The following is a 20665-nucleotide window of genomic DNA, read 5'->3' as shown; positions in this document are numbered from 1 at the left end:
TCAGTTTCGTTTATGTTCTCAAATTAGTCGGATGTTAATCCAACGAATGGTCATGTGTCTTCAGTAGCACCACGCACCACAGCGATAATGAACAGTTCCTCGTGTGTATATGCCTCTCGTCTGATTGGTTAATCTCGTTTCGATACGATTCCGAGAGAAACAAAATGATCTTGCCGCGGTGTCGACTCGAAACGATAAGAGAAAATCACTATCGCTTCGTACTTAGGTGAAACTGCAAGATAATCGCCGAGCTCTTATGAGCATAAGTGTTAAGTCGATTGGGTTTACGACAGCGACGTTTAGCATATGATACTTTTTAGATATCTCGTTTCGAAGCAGAGTCGTAAAATCGAAAAATTATAATGCTGTGTAGACGCAGGAACAGCGTTATTCGCTGCTTTCCTGAGATAAAATTTTCTATGTAGCATTCTTTCTTTTTTTTTTTTTTTTTTTTTAATTATGTAAAACCGTTTGAAGTTCATTGTGTTCTTTTACCTTTTAAATAGAGTTAAATATATTATCGAGACTGTTGCTAAATGGCTATATACAATGAATCGTGAAAGTATTTAAACATTTTCCATCAAAAAAAAGATGCACTTAATTTTTTTCAAATGAAAGTGTAGCTACATCTTTTTCCATACATTTAATCCACTCGTCATTCCATGATTTTCATGCAGATAAATAGTAAATAGAATGTGGTATGGTTTCTTCTAATGAATTATGAAATAATCATCAAGTAAATTGGTATAAATGCGCTATTCACCATTTGCAGAGGAGAGACTAGTTAGAAATGCATTTCATTTCAAAGGACGCTTCTTTGGTCCATTCGTCACAATGCTTCTGCAACAAATTAGACTCTGTAAGTTGGTCATTTGCATTATAATATCAACGTCAATTACAAACGTTATTTTCCCTCCGATTCCTACATCTACATACATGTACAACTATTTTATACCAACGAGAGTCATAAATCGTGCTGCTTGAATGCAGCGTGGAAACACATAAAAATCGATAATTCGAGCTGGCAGCTCTGTCGTATTCCAAAGAATGTCGTACGTAAATCAGGATCTCCGTGAAATATCTGAAACTTTAATTCTTCAAGTGTCGCGAGCGTAAAAACGGAGACATCATAACAGAATGACCGTCGCGTCACCGGAGATAACAATCGATCGATCGTTCAAATGAAAAATGACATGCACGACCCTTGTAGATACAAAGAATCAACCTTTCCATTGATCCTCTTGAGGACATTTCAAAGGAGTGTCACGGTGCTGTGATACGATACCGATATCGGTACGCCTACTCGCGTCCATTTATTCGACTCTGAAGCTCGACGATTCTTAGAATCGGTAAAGTAGAGTAAGGTGAAATTATTTGAGTTAACCAAGTTTCGACAACTTATGATTCAACGCTCAGTCAAAAATTCAACTTTGTTCAAATTAATTAGCAGTCTGTGTTTGGATAATGCATTTATGCAAAAAGGTGAAAAATCCACAGAAGATATACAATATACGGAAATACATTATTACGAATCATCCAAATTATAAGACTTATTAATTTTAAATTGTTTCTCGTGTTTTTCCTCTTTGGTCTTCAAATGGTCTCTTAGTGTAGTCAATGGATCTGGTTATAATATGGCTTTGCAATAGTCGCATTTTTAAAAACGGTAAAGATGACAGAGAACACATTCGACGTGTGACAATGTTTGAGCGGCTTCTGATTGAAATATATTGAACGGTTACATACGTTATACACTACTATTGTTTTATGCCGATTTATGGTAAGTAGAAAAAGCAGTAAATCCCTTCATGAAATTCCACCAATGAAATATACGTGAGTAAAAATCGAGAAGAAAATGGAAAAAAGGGGATGCGAGATAAAGTTGATTTCTTTAGGTGGAGTAACGCGAGTTCTTTTCACGTGGACAATTTAATTCGATAGAATAATTGTACGAATAACTTGTCGAATAAATTATATGATATTTTATCCGCTATTCGTGAAACTAACTTTCAATTTTGGAAAGAGAGATTCTTATTTTGCCAGTCAAACCAAATAATTAAGTATATGGAATTACAATTCTGTAAACGAAAGGTAGAAATAAAGATCATGTAACAATTTAGTCATATTCCTCGTAACAGGTAAGATATTTTTCAAGGTTTTAAATTTCATCCAGAAAAATTCAATGAAAGAAATTTTTCCGAGAAATTAAAAAAAAAAAAAGGGATGATATTAAAGAAACAACAGAAAAAGAAAAGGAAAATGAAAGTATCCTTCTACTGTGGTTGTCATCAATTACACGAGCTACAAATCAATGTCTGGCGATCGCACGGTCACACTATCAGCGTCATTGTCTATGTAATCATCGAATGGGCACGTAGGTAGATAGATAGACTGGTAGGAAGGAAGGAAGGACATCGAGAAGGATACCGTAACGCTTCGAGCAATCAGTTATGCTGGTCGGGGGCCTCACGACTGGCAATTTTGCTACGGCTCGCCGCGAAACACCGCATAAATCACCGACTTTGGCTCCGTTCCGCTACTTCGTCGCGAGGCAACCGCGCAGAACGTAGATGCGCTTTCGATTAAAACAGTCGTTTCATCTGAACATCACAGGAAAAAAACATGGTCAGTAAGTAGATTTTTGTTGGTTTTCTGATTTAAGTATTGCTTTATGATTTAATGTAATTGAATTATTATGTCATAATTAAAAGTGAAGATATTCTGTTAGATCCAAGAATGTAAGTCTTTTGAAGATAGCTGATAAATTGGCGAAGTTTTATGGAAAACAAAAGTATAATTATTAAGACAAGCAGTATCTTGATATATTACTGATACTGGAATATTATGACGAGCAATGTTTTTGAAATTTTGGACGGGATAAAAGAACATACGCATATTTCCAAAACCGAATATAAACACAATTTTGATAATCTTGCAATTCCATTTTTTAAAACGTAGGAAATATGACTTATGATGCTTTTCCCCTGTGATCTTTGTCTAAAACCACGAATCGAACTTATGGTTGATTTTTTCATGCGATCATCGATCGATAGTAAACGAATATTTCTGTTCCCTTTCGGAATGGTCGAAGAGGTTTGTGAGTTTAGAATCGTTAATCTTTATGTAATTCCATACATTTCAACATGACAATTCCAATTATTGAAATTATTAAAATGTAGCATATTTCATATTTTTTTTTGAAAAGTTGTAATTTCGAGCTATCGCGGGGAGACGCGGTCGTTAGAATACGCGTCAACGAGAGTCGTAAATTCCCGTTACGATTAGAATAATCGACACCACGAATAGTTCGATCCCCGTATTTCGGTTAGGATAATCGGGGTGGTTGATGCGGTATAACACTGAGAGTCACAGAATTATAATAATATATATTTCCAACAATTAGTCTACACGATTGAAAAGATATAAACAATTAACAACTTTATCGCACGCAGATAATATAGATGTATACAATATAGAGCAAGGCTCTTACAATTGAGCTTAGTCTCTTGGTGGACGTAGCACGATATTATACTTAATAAAATAAGCGAATGTTTGGCTATGTCGCGGATCGACTTGAATTGGCGTTCAGAATTTGACTCAAAGTGTAACGTTCGACGCGTCACAAGGAACTGATCGACTTTTGATGATTTCTTTGTCTCATCTTTAAGACGACCCCCACTATACTTAGGTCACGCCACCGTTCGCGCCTATGATCACGTATGTCTGTTCTTGCGTGGAAAACGTAACGGACCAAATTCGACGTTTCGAGAACTCGCTGCTTGGCGACAGCTATGCGCTCGTCGATACATTGTATATGATCCGGCGGTCAGATAAGACGATCTGACTGAGACATTGTAGGGCCGCGAGTGACGGTTAGAAAATACAGCCTGTGTTAAGCCTCGTGGCGTAACAAAAGTGAAATAACTCCTCGCGCATGGATAAAATTCGTCTGACGTTTTATAATTTAGCTACATGGAAGTCATAGTATGATAATAAGCAGCACTTTTTTCATGATATGTTATTACGCCACACTATATATATTGCGAGATCATTCGTTGCACTTTTTTAGAACTAATAATAAATTCTTAGATTAACATAAAGATCTACAGAAAATCTGCAGATGAACAATATATGGTGCTTATAAAATAAGTGTACTATTTTTAGCTTGAAATTTTACAAAAATTTGGATATTTTCAAAATTCTTCTTCTCAAATATTGTGATATCTAAATTAACAATAGATAATAATGAAAATACCTGAGAGTCGTTTCTTCCTTGATAGATCAGTTGTTGTATATTTCTTGTCCATTTTTCGCTTATCTCTTATTTTTCCAAATTACCCGTTAGTCGTCGTAAATTTATGCCCATAACCTATCACAACTGAATTTAATTGGTGGTTCATCCTCTATTCTTTCAGCAATTTTGCAATATAGAGAGCTTGTCATTTTCAGTCAATTCTACGATATTCACTTTCAATCGAGCGTATTATATAAGGTTTTATTTTTAATAACCTACATTGCGTTTCTTCATAGACAATCAAACGCCAAACGATCTAGCACAAAAATAAATTAAGAATAACAGTATTACTTGCTCAGACGTTAACAATAACATTGGACGAAGAACAGATTGCAATGTTAATTATTGGGATAATAAGGACATTCTGCATAGAAGAACCACTTCAGACAATAACTGTCATGAAGAATAGGTATATTTTGTTACAAGAAGCTGATGTTTCACATATTACGACTACCTGATACAAACCGAAATCGTAAACTGTTGATACTCCTCGACGGCTGTTCGTCTTTATCAAATCCATTGATCAAAATGACGAAGAGAGTACACCAAGGAAATGTTGCTGTGAAGTTCGCGGCGTCTGCGGAAATACTGTCGTCGCGACAAATTTTCTCCCTTCTAACACCTAAAAAAAAAAAAAGAAAAAATAAGACTAAACTGAAAATAAGAGAAAACATGCAGAGGAAAAACATTGTACGTAGACTGCAATTTTCTCAAAGTGAGCATCTATTATGTATCAATTTCTTGAGAGGCGTTAATGACCTCGGTCGATGCCGCGGAATGACTGCAATTTCCATGCATTATAAATTACTTCTATAGACAGACGGCACGAACAAATTCAAGAGGAAACGATAACAGTGGAAATAATAAATCGTGGCGAGGTGTTGTCGGATGATTCCTCGAGTTTTCCGCACAGAAGTTCTTCAGTTATCGAAGCAAGATGGACGTGTTCTACCGGCAGTACAATATTTATCGTATACTACTGAGTGTCTTAGGACTCTGGCCATATCACAAGTTGATTTACTCAAAGATTCACAGAATATCGATTTCTGTTATTATGCTCGCCTACATAGTTTTCCAGGTAACCAGAATTCATTATTATTATGCTTCCAATTTATGTGTACCGCATCTTTTATTGCGAATCTACTCGTCACAAATTCGTGAGAAGATAAATATGTTGTTGTATTAACACTATACAACGATGTGGTGTCCGTCTTGAAATAAAGAATTAACAGAATATGTTTTTAGGTTTTATCGCTTTTTAAATCTGGTATTACATTTCGAGGTTGCATCGTAACGTTATCTGCAACCTGTCCAGTTGCGATCTATTTCATGCGATATGTCACTTCCGTAGCAATGTTCCCAGTGGTATGTGATGCTCTAATTTGAACTCTAGTTCAACTTTAGTGAACCAAATTCAATTAAAGAGATTAATATATATTTTTTCATGTGGGTATAGACCAAATACATTTTTGACAATCTACGCACGATAAACACCACGCTGAAAGATCAACTTGAAGTTCAGATACTGATGAAATACGTCGATTATTCGACTTATATAATTTTCATTTTCTTATGTAAGAAAACGTTTTCCATGTTCAAAGAATTTGTCGCTGTAGTCGCGATTATCTTAATGTCTGAATATTTCGTTCCGAATATTATGTAAATGTAAAATTGTGAAACTTCGATATGTGATTGGCTTTATTAGGGGAAACGATAAATGCCGAATCCTTTGCACAAGTTTTATATCAGAAATACTGTTCCTTTAAGACGATTATATGGTAAATATGTGTTATTCAAAGGAGAAAAGTAAGGAACTACTTTCGTTATCGCGGTTACGAGACTAACATCATTTGCTAGTCCAAAAAAAATCGGATGCTAAGATATCATGGTATCATTAAACCACCATCTTCTCATTTTAGTGTTATGTTGCTTGTGGATCTTATTCGCAACGTCATTTGTTTTCACTCCGATAACGTTGGATCTGCTACTGCCCTTGAACGAATCTCGGAGACGTTATTTTTCCTACTTTACAATGTTTTCTCACGACCGGATAGAGTATCTTGATGTGGCATGCGTGAATATCCTAGTTGTTCATACAATTGGAATGTTGTCTCTGGCGGGTACGGAACTGACGTTGGTTCTCTTTGCCCACTACATGTGCGGATTGTTCGACATAACTAGGTATGAATGAATATGCTGACTTTTCTCTTTTTCACATAGTCAGTACGTTGCAACAGATATCTTACAGCACTTACAACGTCACAATGGTCATGATTGTCAGGTAAATATACGATATCCAAAACATCTAAACAATGCCATTTCAGGGGGGATATGTTTCAGAGCGGATGATTAATATTGAAGTCATAGAATTTCAGTGAATTTATTTAATTGCGATTTACCTAGCTCACATTCTCGCAAAGGGTCCTTCTCAGACTTTCCTATTTTGGTCGTATGCGCTGCATGTTTCAGATGAAATTGTTTGTATGTATTCTTATGGCGACAATGTATTTTAGTCAAACACAGCTTTCAAATTAGTCGACCTAAGAAAAATGGTTATATGTGTGATCATTTAATTCTCATTAATATATCTCAATACAGTCAATAGTGCGATATTTTGCAGACTGTTGGCTGATTGGGGTTAGTTCAAACGATTGCATGCGAAATTCCTTGTTAGGTTATATTTGTCTAAAAATTTCCGCACGTTTTTAGCTATCGAATGCGAAAAACAATTGCGGGTCTGTCTTCGTCGAAGCAGATCGACCCCAATTTCAGGGACTTCCGGCACGTTGTGGACAGTCATACGAATACACTACAGTTGGTATATTCGACTATAATGAGTATTTGATTGTAAATATCTAAGCTGATCTCTCTTTATTTTCCATGCATTTCCTACCAACGTTTGGTGTGGAACTCATTCGCTGGATGAAGGCTCATTGATTACGCATTATCGAATTACATGGTACATTATCTTCCGCCATGTTCTGTGTTTCTAGTTTCTTTCTCTGTGTGTTTGCATCGAGTAAGTATCCTTTCATTTCTGCACGTTATTGGAAAAAGGTAACATCCTCAATGAATGTAATATGTGAAACCATTCTCGAAACCTTTTGACTTTCGCAATTCTTTTTCTTATAATTGGTACATCGTACAAGTGATATCTGAAAAGAAATACTATCTAACATTGGTTATAAATATATACTGATGGTTTATACAAATATCGTTAACGTCAACCGAATATTCGAGATCAATTTGTTTTGTATAATTTCGAAGAAGAGTGAACTGAAAAGTGTCGTGTATCATTACTTTTGTTAGAATGATAGAATTTACGAGAAAGGCACTCGCATAATGGCGAACGATTGAACAGAATGGGAAAATTGATTCTAATTTATGCTATCGTTTTACAGCTTACAAATGCTATAACAAATGCGAATGATCAAACAGAAATCTTCATTTGTAGTATGTTCGTTATCATTCATATGGTGATCCTATATCTATGTCACTATTCTGGACAAATTTTAATAGATCGTAGTCTGGACGTGTTCAAGGAAACGTAAGCTCAAATATGGCTAAATGTGGTTGTTCTTAAATAATTTCCTATTTGTCTAAATGTTTCTATTTACTAAGTAAATAACACGATTATATTACTAGAGTATTGTAAGAGATACAACAATATGCAGGTACAATTCTACATGGTATTGCATGCCTGTAGAAGCGCAGAAGTTGTTACTCTTTATCATGTTGAGGAGTTCAACGGAAAGTGTGATAGACCTTTTCGGATTTTTCGCTGCTTCTCATGTCGGTTTTTCGAAGGTAATTTTTTCAGTCTGTTACTGTATAATCGTTGTCTGATATCTGCTAGTTAAATGTTATTGCATTTCAGATGCTGAATACGTCTTTCTCGTACTTTACTATGATATACTCTTTTCAGTAGAATTTCTCCAGCATAATTGACTGTGAGATTGCTGTTGATAGTAGTGACTGTGTTGAATTAATATTTAATAATAAATAATTTATATCAGTCATTGCTTTATATTTCATTCTTCTGGAAATTTTGAAGTGGATTAGAATTTCGAATTTCAATTAATTTTACGTTTCCCATTTTTCACTCTTTTTAAGTCAGATAGATTTAATGGAATTGATTCCGCAGCATTATAACTTCAATCGCGTTTATTCCGGATGTACATTGCGTTATTAGTACACAGAAGATGTAATTGCGAACGAATAATAGGTATAAGAATTAAGATAATATTTTAGTATCTCTCTGATACTGGAGTACTGTGACGAGCACTGTTTTTAAAAGTTTGAACGAGATAAAAGGACACACACATAATTCCGAAACCGAATATAAACACAATTTTGGTAATATTGGAATTATTTTTCTGTAAGACATAGGAAATGTGACTTATGTCGTTCCTTCCCTGTGATCTTATAAAACCAAGAATTGAATTTATGCTTGATTACTTTCGTGCGATCCTCGATTAAGATTAAACGAGTATTTTTTTTTTCCTTTTCGGAATGATCGATAAAGTTTATGAGTTTAGAATCGTTAATATATTAGTGACTCTTACAATAACAACTTTTATGTAATTCCATACATTTCAACATGATAATTCAAACTGTTGAAATTATTAAAATGTAGCATATTTTATATTTTTTTTTAAACTGAAATAATACCACATGCATAAAAAAAATTCACTTCACGTTTTATAATTTAGGTACATGGAAGTTATAGTATCATAATATGCAACACTTTTTCCATGATATATTGTACTACTAATAAGAATTGTAGAACTAATAATAAATTCTTAGTTTGACGACAGACGATTCTTTTCAATTGTCCCGTATATTAGTCACAGAATTCCTATAGAAAATCTGTTGTTGAACGATATCTGGTGCTCATAAAATTACCAGCTTGAAATTTCACAAAGATCTGGATATACAATGAAAATTGCTGTTCTCAAATATGGAGACATCTAAATTGACAAACGACAATAATGTGAATACCTGAGTCATTTTTTCCCTGGTAGGACCAGTCGTTGTTGTACATCCTTTATCCATTTGTCGCGTTGGTTTAATTTTTCCGAATTACTCGATAGTCATCGTAAATTCATGTTCACAACCTATCACTACTGAAATTAATTGCTACTTCATCCTCCATTCTTTCACCAAATCTGCAACAGAGAAAGCTTGTCATTTTCAGTCAATTCTACGATATACATTTTCAATCTTTTCAATTTTCAACTTGCAACAGTATTTCAACTAATACTCAACATTCGCTAATATTGTACTTTCAATCGTATGTACTATATTAGATTTTATTTATAATATAGCAATAATATCCGACATTGCGTTTCTTCATCGAGAATCAAACGCCAAACAACTAGCACAAAAATAAATTAAGAATAACAGTATTACTTGCTCAGACGTTAACAATAACATTGGACGAAGAACAGATTGCAATGTTAATTATTGGAATAATAAGGACATTCTGCATAGAAGAACCACTTCAGACAATAACTGTCATGACTAATAGGTATATTTTGTTGCAAGAATCTGATGTTTCACATATTACGACTACCTGATACAAATCGAAATCGTAAACTGTTGATACTCCTCGATGGCTGTTCGTCTTTGTCAAATCCATTGATCAAAATGACGAAAAGAGTACACCAAGGAAATGTTGCTGTGAAGTTCGCGGCGTCTGCGGAAATACTGTCCTTGCGACAAATTTTCTCCCTTCTAACACCTAAAAAAAGAGAAAGAAAAAATAAGACTAAACTGAAAATAAGAGAAGACATGCAGAGGAAAAACATTGTACGTAGACTGCAATTTTCTCAAAGTGAGCATCTATTATGTATCAATTTCTTGGAAGGCGTTAATGACCTCGGTCGATGCCGCGAAATGACTGCATTTTCCATGCATTATAAATTACTTCTATAGACAGACGGCACGAACAAATTCAAGAGGAAACGATAACAGTGGAAATAATAAATCGTGGCGAGGTGTTGTCGGATGATTCCTCGAGTTTTCCGCACAGAAGTTCTTCAGTTATCGAAGCGAGATGGACGTGTTCTACCGGCAGTACAATACTTATCGTATACTACTTAATGTCTTAGGACTCTGGCCATATCACAAGTCGATTTACTGTACGATTCACAGAATATCGATTTCTGTCATTATGCTTGCCTATATAATTTTCGAGGTAACTAAAATTCATTATTATTATGCTTCCAATTTTTGTGCACTGCGACGTTTTATTGAAAATCTACTCGTTACAAATTCGTGAGAAGATAAATATGTTATTGTATTAAGACTATACAACTATGTGATGTACTTCTTGACATAAAGAATTAAGAGAATATGTTTTTAGGTATTATCGCTTTTTAAATCTGGTATTACATTTCGAGGTTGTATCGTAACGTTATCTACAATCTGTCCAGTTACGGTCTTTTTCATACGATATGTCACTTTCATAGCATTGTTTCCAGTGGTACGTGATACTCTATTGTGAACCCTAGTTCAACTTTAATGAACTAAAGTTTAACTATAGAGATTGATATATATTTTTTTCATGTGGGTATAGACTAAATATATTTTTGACAATCTACGCACGATAAACACCACGCTGAAAGATCAACTTGAAGTTCAGATACTGATGAAATACGTCGATTATTCGACATATATATTATTCATTTTCCTATGTAAGAAAACATTTTCAATATTCATAGAATTTGTTACTGTAATCGCGATTTCCTTTATGTGATTGGCTTTATTAGAGAAAACGATAAATGCCGAATCCTTTGCACAAATATTATGTCAGAAATACTGTTCCTGTAAGACGATTATATGGTGAATATGTGTTATTCAAAGGAGAAATGTAAGGAAGTACTTTCGTTATCGCGGTTACGAGACTAACATCATTTGTTAGTATAAAAAAAAATCGGATGCAAAGATATCATGGTACCATTAAACCATCCTCTTCCCGTTTTAGGCTCGAGTTGCTCATGGACTTTATTAGCAGCGTCGTATGTCTTCACTCCGATAACATTGGATCTGCTAATGCCTTTGAACGAATCTCGAAGACGTTATTTTTCCCTCTTAACAATGTTTTCTCACGACCGCATAGAGTATGTCGATATGGTATGCGTTAATATCCTAGTTGTTCATACAATTGGATTGTTGTGTCTGGCGGGTACGGAACTGATGTTGGCTGTGTTTGCCCACTGGATGTGTGGAATGTTCGAGATAACTAGGTATGAATGAAAATGCTGACTTTTCCCCTTTTCAAATGGTCATTGCGTGCAACAGACACCTTACAACACTTACAACGTTACAATTGTCATGATGGTAGGATAAATATACAATATGCAAAACATTCAAACAATGCCATTTAAACGGAGAACGTGTTTCACAGCGGATCGTTAATATTGCTGTCGTAGAATTTCAGTAAATTTATTCAATTACGACTTACCTAACTCTCATTCTCAGACTTTCCTATTTTGCTCGTATGTGCTGTATGTTTCAGATAAAATTGTTTGTATGTATTCATATGGCCATAATCTATTTTCACTAAACGCAGCTTTAAAATCAATCGACCGAAGAGAAATGGTTACCTGTGTGATCAGTTAATTCTAATAAATATATCTCAATACAGTCATTAATACGATAATTCGCAGGCTGTTAGCTAATTAGGGTTAATTCAGACGATACAAAGTGAAATTCTTTGTTAAGTCATATTTGTCTAAAAATTTGTGCACTTTTTTAGCTATCGGTTGCGAAAAACAATTGCGGATCTGTCTTTGTCGAGGCAGATCGACTCGAATTTCTGGAACTTCCGACACGTTGTGGACTGTCATAGAAATACATTACAGTTGGTACCTTTAACTATGAGTATTTGATGGTACAAATCTAAGCTGATCCTACTTTATTTTCCATGCATTTCCTGCCGACGTTTCTTGTGGAATTCATTCGCCGGATAAAGGTTCATCGATTACGTATTATCGAATTACATGGTACATTATCTTCCGCCATGCTCTGTGTTTCTAGTATCTTTCTCTGTGTGTTTGCATCGAGTAAGTATCCTTTCATTCCTGCACTGTGTTGATAAAAGCTAAAATCCTGAATGAATGTAATGTGTGAGAGCACATTCTCAAGGTTTTTAGACTTTTCTGTTCTTTCTCTTATAAATGGTACATTGTAAAAGTGAAATCTGAAAAGGAATACTACCTTCCATTGGTTATGAATATATATAGATAGTTTATACACGTACCGTTAGCGTCGGTCAAATATTTCAAATCAATTTGTTGCGCATAGAATTCAAATATTTCGATAGAATGTAAATTGAAATGTGTTCTGTATCATTACTTTTGTTAGGATGAATTTACGAGAAAAGACACTCACATAATGCGGAACAATTGAACAGAATGGAAAAAATTGATTCTACTTTATCCTAATTTTTTACAGCTTTCAAATGCTGTAACAAATGCGAATGATCAAACAGAAATCTTCATCTCTAGTATGTTCGTTATCAGTCATATAGTGCTCTTATATGTATGTCACTATTCTGGACAAATTTTAATAGATCATAGTCTGGACGTGTTCAAGGAAACGTAAGCTGAAATTTCGCTAAATGTGGTTGTTCTATTGTTGTCCATTAAATAATTTTCTATTTGTCTAAATGTTTCTATTTACTAAGTAAGTAACACGATTATATTACTAAAGTATTTTAAGAGATGCAACAATATGCAGGTACAATTCTACATGGTATTGCATGCCTGTAGAAGCGCAGAAGTTGTTACTCTTTATCATGTTGAGGAGTTCAACGGAAAGTGTGATAGACCTTTTCGGTTTTTTCGCTGCTTCTCATGTCGGTTTTTCGAAGGTAATTTTTTCAGTCTGTTACTGTATAATCGTTGTCTGATATCTGCTAGTTAAATGTTATTGCATTTCAGATGCTGAGTACGTCTTTCTCGTACTTTACTATGATATACTCTCTTCAGTAGAATTTCTCCAGCACCATTGAATTTACGATAGTTGTTGGTAGTAGTGATATGAATTAATATTTAATAATAAATAATTTATATTCATGACTGGTTTATGTTTCATTCTTTTGAAAATTCTGAAGGGGAACAGAATTTGGATTTTCAATTAATTTTACGTTTCCTATTTTTCACTCTTGTCATGATAAATTGAATTTTCGACCACTCGCGGAGAGACGCGATTGCGAGGAAACACGTCAACGAGAATCTTAAATTCCCGTTACGATTAGATAATCGGCGCCACGAAATGATCGATCCCCTATTTCGATTAGGATAATAGAGGTAGTTAAATTGAATATTGCACTGATATAACAAGTTACAAATCACAGTTTATTCCAACAACTTGTTAAAGAAGATAGTTACGCTGGTGTGTATGTATGAGTTAAGTAAGTGACTGATCTGTGGGTGTAAAACCGGTCAAAAGGATGTTGACTGTTTGAAAGATGGAAAATCCGTGAAGATTGGCGACGTTGCCGTGGCGGAAGAAAGCTAAGGATGGGTGTGTCCAGCGCACGGGACCGTCGGATTTGTTGATGCTAATTTGCGTAGAAGAATGAGGTAAATATGCTTCGTTCTTAATTGGTTATTTGCTATGGTGGTGGGTGATGTAGGATGCCAACCGCCCTCGAAATAAAGTTGATAGTGAGAGGACTCATACGTGAGAAAAGGCAACTTTTCCGTGTCAACCTATGGTGGACAATAAACTTTAGAAAACAATGCAAGGAAAGAATATTCGTTCGGTCTGAAAGACCTTAACTAGCAAATTCCTGGGATTTATGGTGAGTACTTGAGACTATTGAAGGTACGCAGGAGAAGGATCTGCGGACTTCTGGTTGCCATCTTGACCGCGGTGTGTGACCTGCTCTAGGCAGAATGTCGCCCGACCTAACATAAATATATTCAACAAAAAAGATTTTATAGTGTTATATTTACAACCGCGTGTGTTTCGAATGATAGACATAATATTTGATTTTACTGAAAATATGATATTAATATTATACATTGCGTTATTAGTACACAGAAAATGTAATTGCGAACGAACAATTGGTATAATTATTAAGACAAGTTTGAATGGATAAGTACACGCATAATTCCGCAGTCGAATACAAACACAATTTCGGTAATGTTAGAATTCGTTTCCTGTAAGACGTAGGAAATGTGACCTATGATGCTCTTTCTCTGTGATTTTCATCTACAATCAAAAATCGGAGTTATGTTTGATTTTTTCGTGCGATCATCCATCGAGAATAAACGAATATTTCTTTCCTTTTCGGAATGGTCGAAAATGTTTATGAGTTTAGATTTGTTAATCTTTATGTAATACCATAGATATCAACATAATAATTCTTTTTATTGAAATTATTAAAATGTAGCATATTTCATATTTTTTTTTTTTTTTTGAACCGAAATAACACCACATGCATGGATAAACTTCACTTGACGTTTTATAATTTAAGTACGTGGAAGTTATAGTATCATAATATGCAGCACTTTTTCCATGATATATTGTCACGCCTCTGTATATATTTTAAGATCATTCGTCTCTATTTATTTCAGTACTAATAAGAAATTCTTAATTTGACGACAGAAGATTCTTTTCAATTGTCCCGTATATTAGTCACAGAATTCCTATAGAAAATTTATTGTTGAACAATATCTGGTGCTCATAAAATTACCAGCTTGAAATTTCACAAAAATCCGGGTATATATTGAAAACTGCTGTTCTCAAATATGGAGACATCTAAATTGACAAGCGACAATAATGAGAATATCTGAGTCATTTTTTCCCTGATAGGACCAGTCGTTGTTGTACATCCTTTATCCATTTGTCGCGTATGTCTAATTTTTCCGAATTACTCGATAGTCATCGTAAATTCATGTCCATGACATATCACTACTGAAATTAATTACTAGTTCATCTTATAAAATTTCACCAAATCTACAACAGAGAAAGCTTGTCATTTTCTGTCAATTTTACGATATTCATTTCCAATCGTGTGTATTATATTAAATTTTATCATATTAGATATTATCACATTTGATTTTATCTGCAATATCGTATTAATATCCCACATTGCGTTACTTCATAGAGGATTGAACGCCAAACGAGTCTTTTTCTAGCGTAAGAATAAATTAAGCATAATAGTATTACTTACTCAGAGGTTAACAATAGCATTGCAAAAAGAACAGATTGCAATGTTAATTATTGTGAAGATCAGGATACTCAGCAAACAAGAACCACTTCAGACAATAATTGTCATAACGAGTACGTATATTTTGTTGCCAAAGGCTGATGTTTCAAATATTACGACTACCTGATACAAATCGAAATCGTAAAGTTAACACTTTACGATTTGATACTCCTCAACGGCTGTTCGTCTTTGTCAAATCTATTGAACAAAATGACAAAGGGAGCACACCAAAGAAATGTTGCTGTGAAGTTCGCGGCGTTTGCGGAAATACTGTCGTTGCGACAAATTTTCTCCCTTCTAACACTTAAAAAAAAAAAAAAAAGAAAAAATAAGACTAAACTGAAAATAAGAGAAAACATGCAGAGGAAAAACATTGTACGTAGACTGCAATTTTCTCAAAGTGAGCATCTATTATGTATCAATTTCTTGGGAGGCTTTAATGACCTCGGTCGATGCCGCGGAATGACTGTAATTTCCATGCATTATAAATTACTTCTATAGACAAACGGCACGAACAAATTCAAGAGGGAACGATAACAGTGGAAATAATAAATCGTGGCGAGGTGTTGTTGGATGATTCCTCGAATTTTCCGCACAGATGTTCTTCAGTTATCGAAGCGAGATGGATGTGTTCTACCGGCAGTACAATACTTATCGTATACTACTGAGTGTCGTAGGACTCTGGCCATATCACAAGACGATTTACTCAACGATTCACAGAATATTGATTTCTGTTATTATACTCGCTTACATAGTTTTCCAGGTAACCAGAATTCATTATTATTTTAGCTAATTTATTTGGTAATTATGCTTCCAATTTATGTGCACCGCAACTATTATTGCAAATCTGCTCGTTACAAATTCGTGAGAAGATAAATATGTTATTGTATTAACACTATACAACTATGTGACGTCCGTCTTGCAATAAAGAATTAACAGAATATGTTTCTAGGTTTTATCGCTTTATAAATCTGGTATTACATTTCGAGGTTGCATCATAACGTTATCTGCAACTTGTCCAATTACGGCCATTCTCATGCGATATGTTTCTTCCGCAGCAGTGTTTCCAGCGGTACGTTATGCTCTAAAGTGAATCTGTGAAATTCAAATGAACATATTCATATATATTTTTTCATGGGGATACAGACGGAATGCCTTTTTGACTATCTACGCACGACAGAGACCATGCTGAAGGATCAATTTGAAATTTACATACTGATGAAATACGTCGATTATTCGACTTCCATAATCCATATTTTCCTATGTATGAAAACATTTTCTGTGGTCGTGCAGTTCGTCACCGTACTCGCGATTATCTTAGTATCTGAATACTTTTTTCCGAATATTACGTAAACGTAACATTGTCAAACTTCGTTTATGTGATTGGCTTTATTCGACAAAACGAGAAATGTCAAATCCCTTGCACATGACGCAGTATTGTGTCAGAAATACTGTTCCTTTAATACGATTATATGGTAAATATGTGTTATTCAAAAGAAAACAGTGAAAAACTGCTTCCGTTGTCGTGGGTACGAGACTAACAGCATTTGATAGTACAAAAGCGTTCGGGTGCAAAGATATCACGCTATCATTAAACCATACTCTTCCCGTTTTAGGCTTATGTTGCTCATGGACTTTATTAGCAGCGTCGTATGTCTTCACTCCGATAACATTGGATCTGCTAATGCCTTTGAACGAATCTCGAAGACGTTATTTTTCCCTCTTAACAATGTTTTCTCACGACCGCATAGAGTATGTCGATATGGTATGCGTGAATATCCTAGTTATTTATACAATTGGATTGTTGTGTGTGGCGGGTACGGATCTGACGTTTGTTGTGTTTGCCCACTACATTTGCGGAATGTTCGAGATAACTAGGTATGAATGAAAATGCAAACTTTTCCCTTTTTCACATTGTCATTGCGTGCAATATATACCTTACATCACTTACAACGTTAGAATGTTCATGATTGTCAGGTCAATACACGATGTCCAAAATATTCACACAATGACATTTAAACAGGGAACATGTTTTGCAGCGGATCGTTAACATTGCTGTCGTAGAATTTTAGTGATTATATTTCATTGCGATTTACCTGGTTCTCACTCTCGCGAAGGGTCATTCTCAGACTTTCCTATTTTGCTCGTATGCGCTGCATGTTTCAGATGAAATTGTTTGTATGAATTCTTATGGCGACAATGTATTTTAGTCAAACACAGTTTTCAAATCAGTCGACCTAAGAGAAATGGTTATCTGTGTGATCATTTAATTCTTCTAAATATATCTCAATACAGTCAATAGTGCATTATTTTGCAGACTGTTGGCTGATTGTGGATAATTCAAACGATTGCATGCGAAATTCCTTGTTAGGTTGTTAGCTTATATTTGTCTGAAAATTTCCGCACGTTTTTAGCTATCGGATGCGAAAAACAATTGCGGGTCTGTCTTCGTCGAGGCAGATCGACCCGAACTTCAGGGACTTCCGCTACGTCGTAGACAATCACAGGAATACACTACTGTTGGTACATTCGAATATAATGAGTATTCGATGGTAGATATTTAAGATGATCCTACTTTGTTTTCCATGCATTTCCTGCCGACGCTTCTTGTGAAATTCATTCGCTTGATGAAGTTTCATCAATTACTTATTATCGAATTATCGGATACATTATCTTCTGCCATCTGCTGTAGCCGTGGTGTCTGTTTCTGTGAGTTTGCATCGAGTAAGTATTCTTTCAATTCTGCACGTTGTTGGGAGAAACCAAAATCCTCAATGAATGTAATGTGTGAGAGCACCTTCTCGAAGTTTTACACCTTCTCTGCTCTTTCTCTTATAAATGGTACACTGTAAAAGTGAAATCTGAAAAGGAATACTATCTTTCATTGGTTATGAATATATATAGATAGTTTATACAAATATCGGTAACATCGACCGAATATTTCAGATCAATTTGTTGCACATAGAGTTCAAATATTTCGAACGAAAGTAAATTAAAATGTGTCCTTTATCATTACTTTTGTTAGGAGGATAGAATTTACGAGAAAAGACACTGACATTATGCGGAACAATTGAGCACAATGGAAAAATTGATTCTAATTTATCCTAATGTTTTGCAGCTTTCTAAAATGATAACAGACGCGAAAGATGAAAAAGAAATCTTCATGTGTATCTTTTTCCTTATTAGTCATTTAGCATTCCTGTACATATCTTGCTATTCCGGACAAATTATAATAGATCGCAGTCTGAACGTGTTTAAGGAATCGTAAGCTGAAATTTGACTAAATGTGGTTGTTCTATTGCTGTCCATTAAATCATTTTCTATTTGTCTAAATGTTTCTATTTACTAAGTAAGTAACACGATTATATTACTAAAGTATTTTAAGAGATGCAACAATATGCAGGTACAATTCTACATGGTATTGCATGCCTGTAAAAGCGCAGAAGTTGTTACTCTTTATCATGTTGAGGAGTTCAACGGAAAGTGTGATAAATATTTTCGGATTTTTCGTTGCTTCTCATGCCGGTTTCACGACGGTAATTCCTTCAGTCTGTTACTGTATAATCGATACCGTATACCTGTTAGTTAAATGTTATTGCATTTCAGTTGCTGAGTACGTCTTTCTCATACTTTACCGTGATATACTCAAGTCAATAGAATGTTTAATGCATCATTGACTTATGATGTTGACAGCAGCGAAATTGTTACTTGAAGTCAGATTTCTGATAGTCAACGTGTGTATTCGCCGTTTTAGTGAATAAAGTTGACGTTTCCTGATTATGCCGTGTAAAATGCATAGACTAGAAGTAACTATTATACCATAGTGTGAGCTTTAATAATTAGTATGATATTGTTGCATATTAATGTATTATAATATATAGTCACTCTCTCCTTTCTTTCAATTATATACTGAAGGATATGCCATATTTAAAAGCATAGTAAATCTAACACTCAGCACTGCTTACTTTTGTAACCGAACACAAATTTAAATAACTTCATTTGTATGCAATCGAGCACTACATTACACGTACGCTATCTAGCGCAACAAACAGAGTACTACAATAACAGGTGGCACATCTTTGATTGCGAAGTTTGAGGTAGGTAGCTAATGAACTTGTATTACAAATATTGTAATCTTTTACAAAACTTCTTCTATGAATATATGTTTTATATATGTTGTACGAAACATTTTGAAATTTAATTAGCAGCATAACAGAACTGAACTATAACGATTACATTGATAAGGTTTTACATAAACCTACGAATTTACACACCAATCAATAGCTCTCCTCCACGACAGTTACGTCTCCGAACTTCACTCGTTTATTATCCTTAACTCAGTCATGATCTTAACTGATTTTTCGTACTTAGAACAGTCACCTTTTCTTGACTGGTTTTCCGATCATTGATCAGTCATCAGTTCAACTTACTATTTGCATTTCGCTGAAAATGCATCTACACGCACCACGCGTAACTATTTATTCCTACAAAGTTATTGGAATAAAGTTTATCTTAATTTGTTAACTAAGCGTTATCATCAGTTCAACCTCGTCTATTATGCTAACAGAAATAGGAGATCGACCAATTCGTGGCGTCGATTATCAAATCGTAACGGGAATTTGCGACTCTCGTCGGCGCACTTCTTCGCGATCGCGGCTCTCCGCGAACGGTCGAACACCCTTCTATAGCAGGTTATCCTTGTAACATAATTTCGATTGCGACACGAATTAACCGTGTTATAGAAGGATGGTCTGTATTTCCTTTACTCTTATTATTTTTTTGTGGTTGCTACTGTGGATTTTTCTGCGGTTTGTGTTGCAAGTTCAATCTATCATGCAATATTTTCGCCGACCAGTGCAGGTGTTATTCAACAATAGGCTGGTAACAAATAGTTACAGCGGACGAATATTTTGACCACGGTGTACAATATCAATGACTTCCTTTTCATACACATTTTATATTATATTTAACCATCGCTTTATCGGTCAACGTAATTGAATTATTATGACTTAATTGAAAGTGAAAATAATCTGTTAGATCCAAGAATGCAAATCGTTTGAAAATATCTGATATATAGTTTTATGGAAGGCAAAAGTATAATTATTAAGGCAAGCATTATCTTAATATATTACTGATACTGGAAT

General features: G+C 34.7%; 5 protein-coding genes across 17 annotated transcripts in view; all 5 read left to right on the top strand.

Moving 5' to 3' along the window:
• Window positions 1-5293, top strand: part of LOC126914738 (mannosyl-oligosaccharide alpha-1,2-mannosidase IA-like) — a 588982-nt gene extending 583689 nt beyond the window's left edge. The window contains exon 4 of the mRNA XM_050719122.1: window positions 5111-5293. Coding sequence (XP_050575079.1) covers window positions 5111-5146 — 36 coding nt within the window. The 3' untranslated portion in view covers window positions 5147-5293. The remainder of the gene's footprint in view (window positions 1-5110) is intronic.
• LOC126914700 (uncharacterized) overlaps window positions 4555-20665 on the top strand; it is a 31147-nt gene continuing 15036 nt past the window's right edge. For 3 of the 9 annotated variants that reach the window (XM_050719026.1, XM_050719027.1, XM_050719019.1), the window contains exons 1-7: window positions 5044-5172; window positions 16085-16284; window positions 16474-16593; window positions 16668-16785; window positions 17138-17399; window positions 17936-18040; window positions 18155-18245. In XM_050719026.1, coding sequence (XP_050574983.1) covers window positions 16120-16284; window positions 16474-16593; window positions 16668-16785; window positions 17138-17399; window positions 17936-18040; window positions 18155-18245 — 861 coding nt within the window. In that variant the 5' untranslated portion in view covers window positions 5044-5172; window positions 16085-16119. The other 6 variants (XM_050719022.1, XM_050719021.1, XM_050719024.1 and 3 more) reach the window with 6 other exon arrangements.
• Window positions 5232-15892, top strand: LOC126914708 (uncharacterized). 4 transcript variants are annotated; one of them, XR_007709773.1, is made up of 9 exons: window positions 5232-5372; window positions 5540-5659; window positions 5751-5868; window positions 6214-6475; window positions 7004-7108; window positions 7223-7313; window positions 7696-7841; window positions 7940-8101; window positions 13243-13256. XR_007709773.1 is itself a non-coding variant. In XM_050719054.1 (9 exons), exons 1-9 carry the CDS (start codon window positions 5232-5234, stop codon window positions 13291-13293), a joined length of 1167 nt encoding a protein of 388 aa, XP_050575011.1. In that variant the 3' UTR covers window positions 13294-15892. The 4 variants fall into 4 exon arrangements, 3 of the variants coding, with proteins under 3 accessions (XP_050575011.1, XP_050575010.1, XP_050575012.1); XM_050719054.1 differs by lacking the exons at window positions 7696-7841; window positions 7940-8101 and adding exons at window positions 12755-12900; window positions 13040-13172 and having other exon boundaries at window positions 13243-15892; XM_050719053.1 differs by having other exon boundaries at window positions 7969-8101; window positions 13243-15892.
• LOC126914735 (uncharacterized) overlaps window positions 13379-20665 on the top strand; it is a 16229-nt gene continuing 8942 nt past the window's right edge. The window contains exon 1 of one of the 2 annotated variants that reach the window (XM_050719117.1): window positions 13379-16084. The gene's annotated coding sequence lies outside the window, so the exon portion shown is untranslated. The remainder of the gene's footprint in view (window positions 16085-20665) is intronic. The other variant, XM_050719114.1, reaches the window with a different exon arrangement.
• The window catches only part of LOC126914981 (uncharacterized), a 37959-nt gene continuing 35555 nt past the window's right edge, over window positions 18262-20665 (top strand). The window contains exons 1-2 of the mRNA XM_050719308.1: window positions 18262-19057; window positions 19128-20212. The gene's annotated coding sequence lies outside the window, so the exon portion shown is untranslated. The remainder of the gene's footprint in view (window positions 19058-19127; window positions 20213-20665) is intronic.

This window comes from Bombus affinis, chromosome 3 (genome assembly GCF_024516045.1).
Source record: "Bombus affinis isolate iyBomAffi1 chromosome 3, iyBomAffi1.2, whole genome shotgun sequence".
Classification (NCBI taxonomy): domain Eukaryota; kingdom Metazoa; phylum Arthropoda; class Insecta; order Hymenoptera; family Apidae; genus Bombus; species Bombus affinis.
This window is presented reverse-complemented; position numbering and strand designations above follow the sequence as displayed.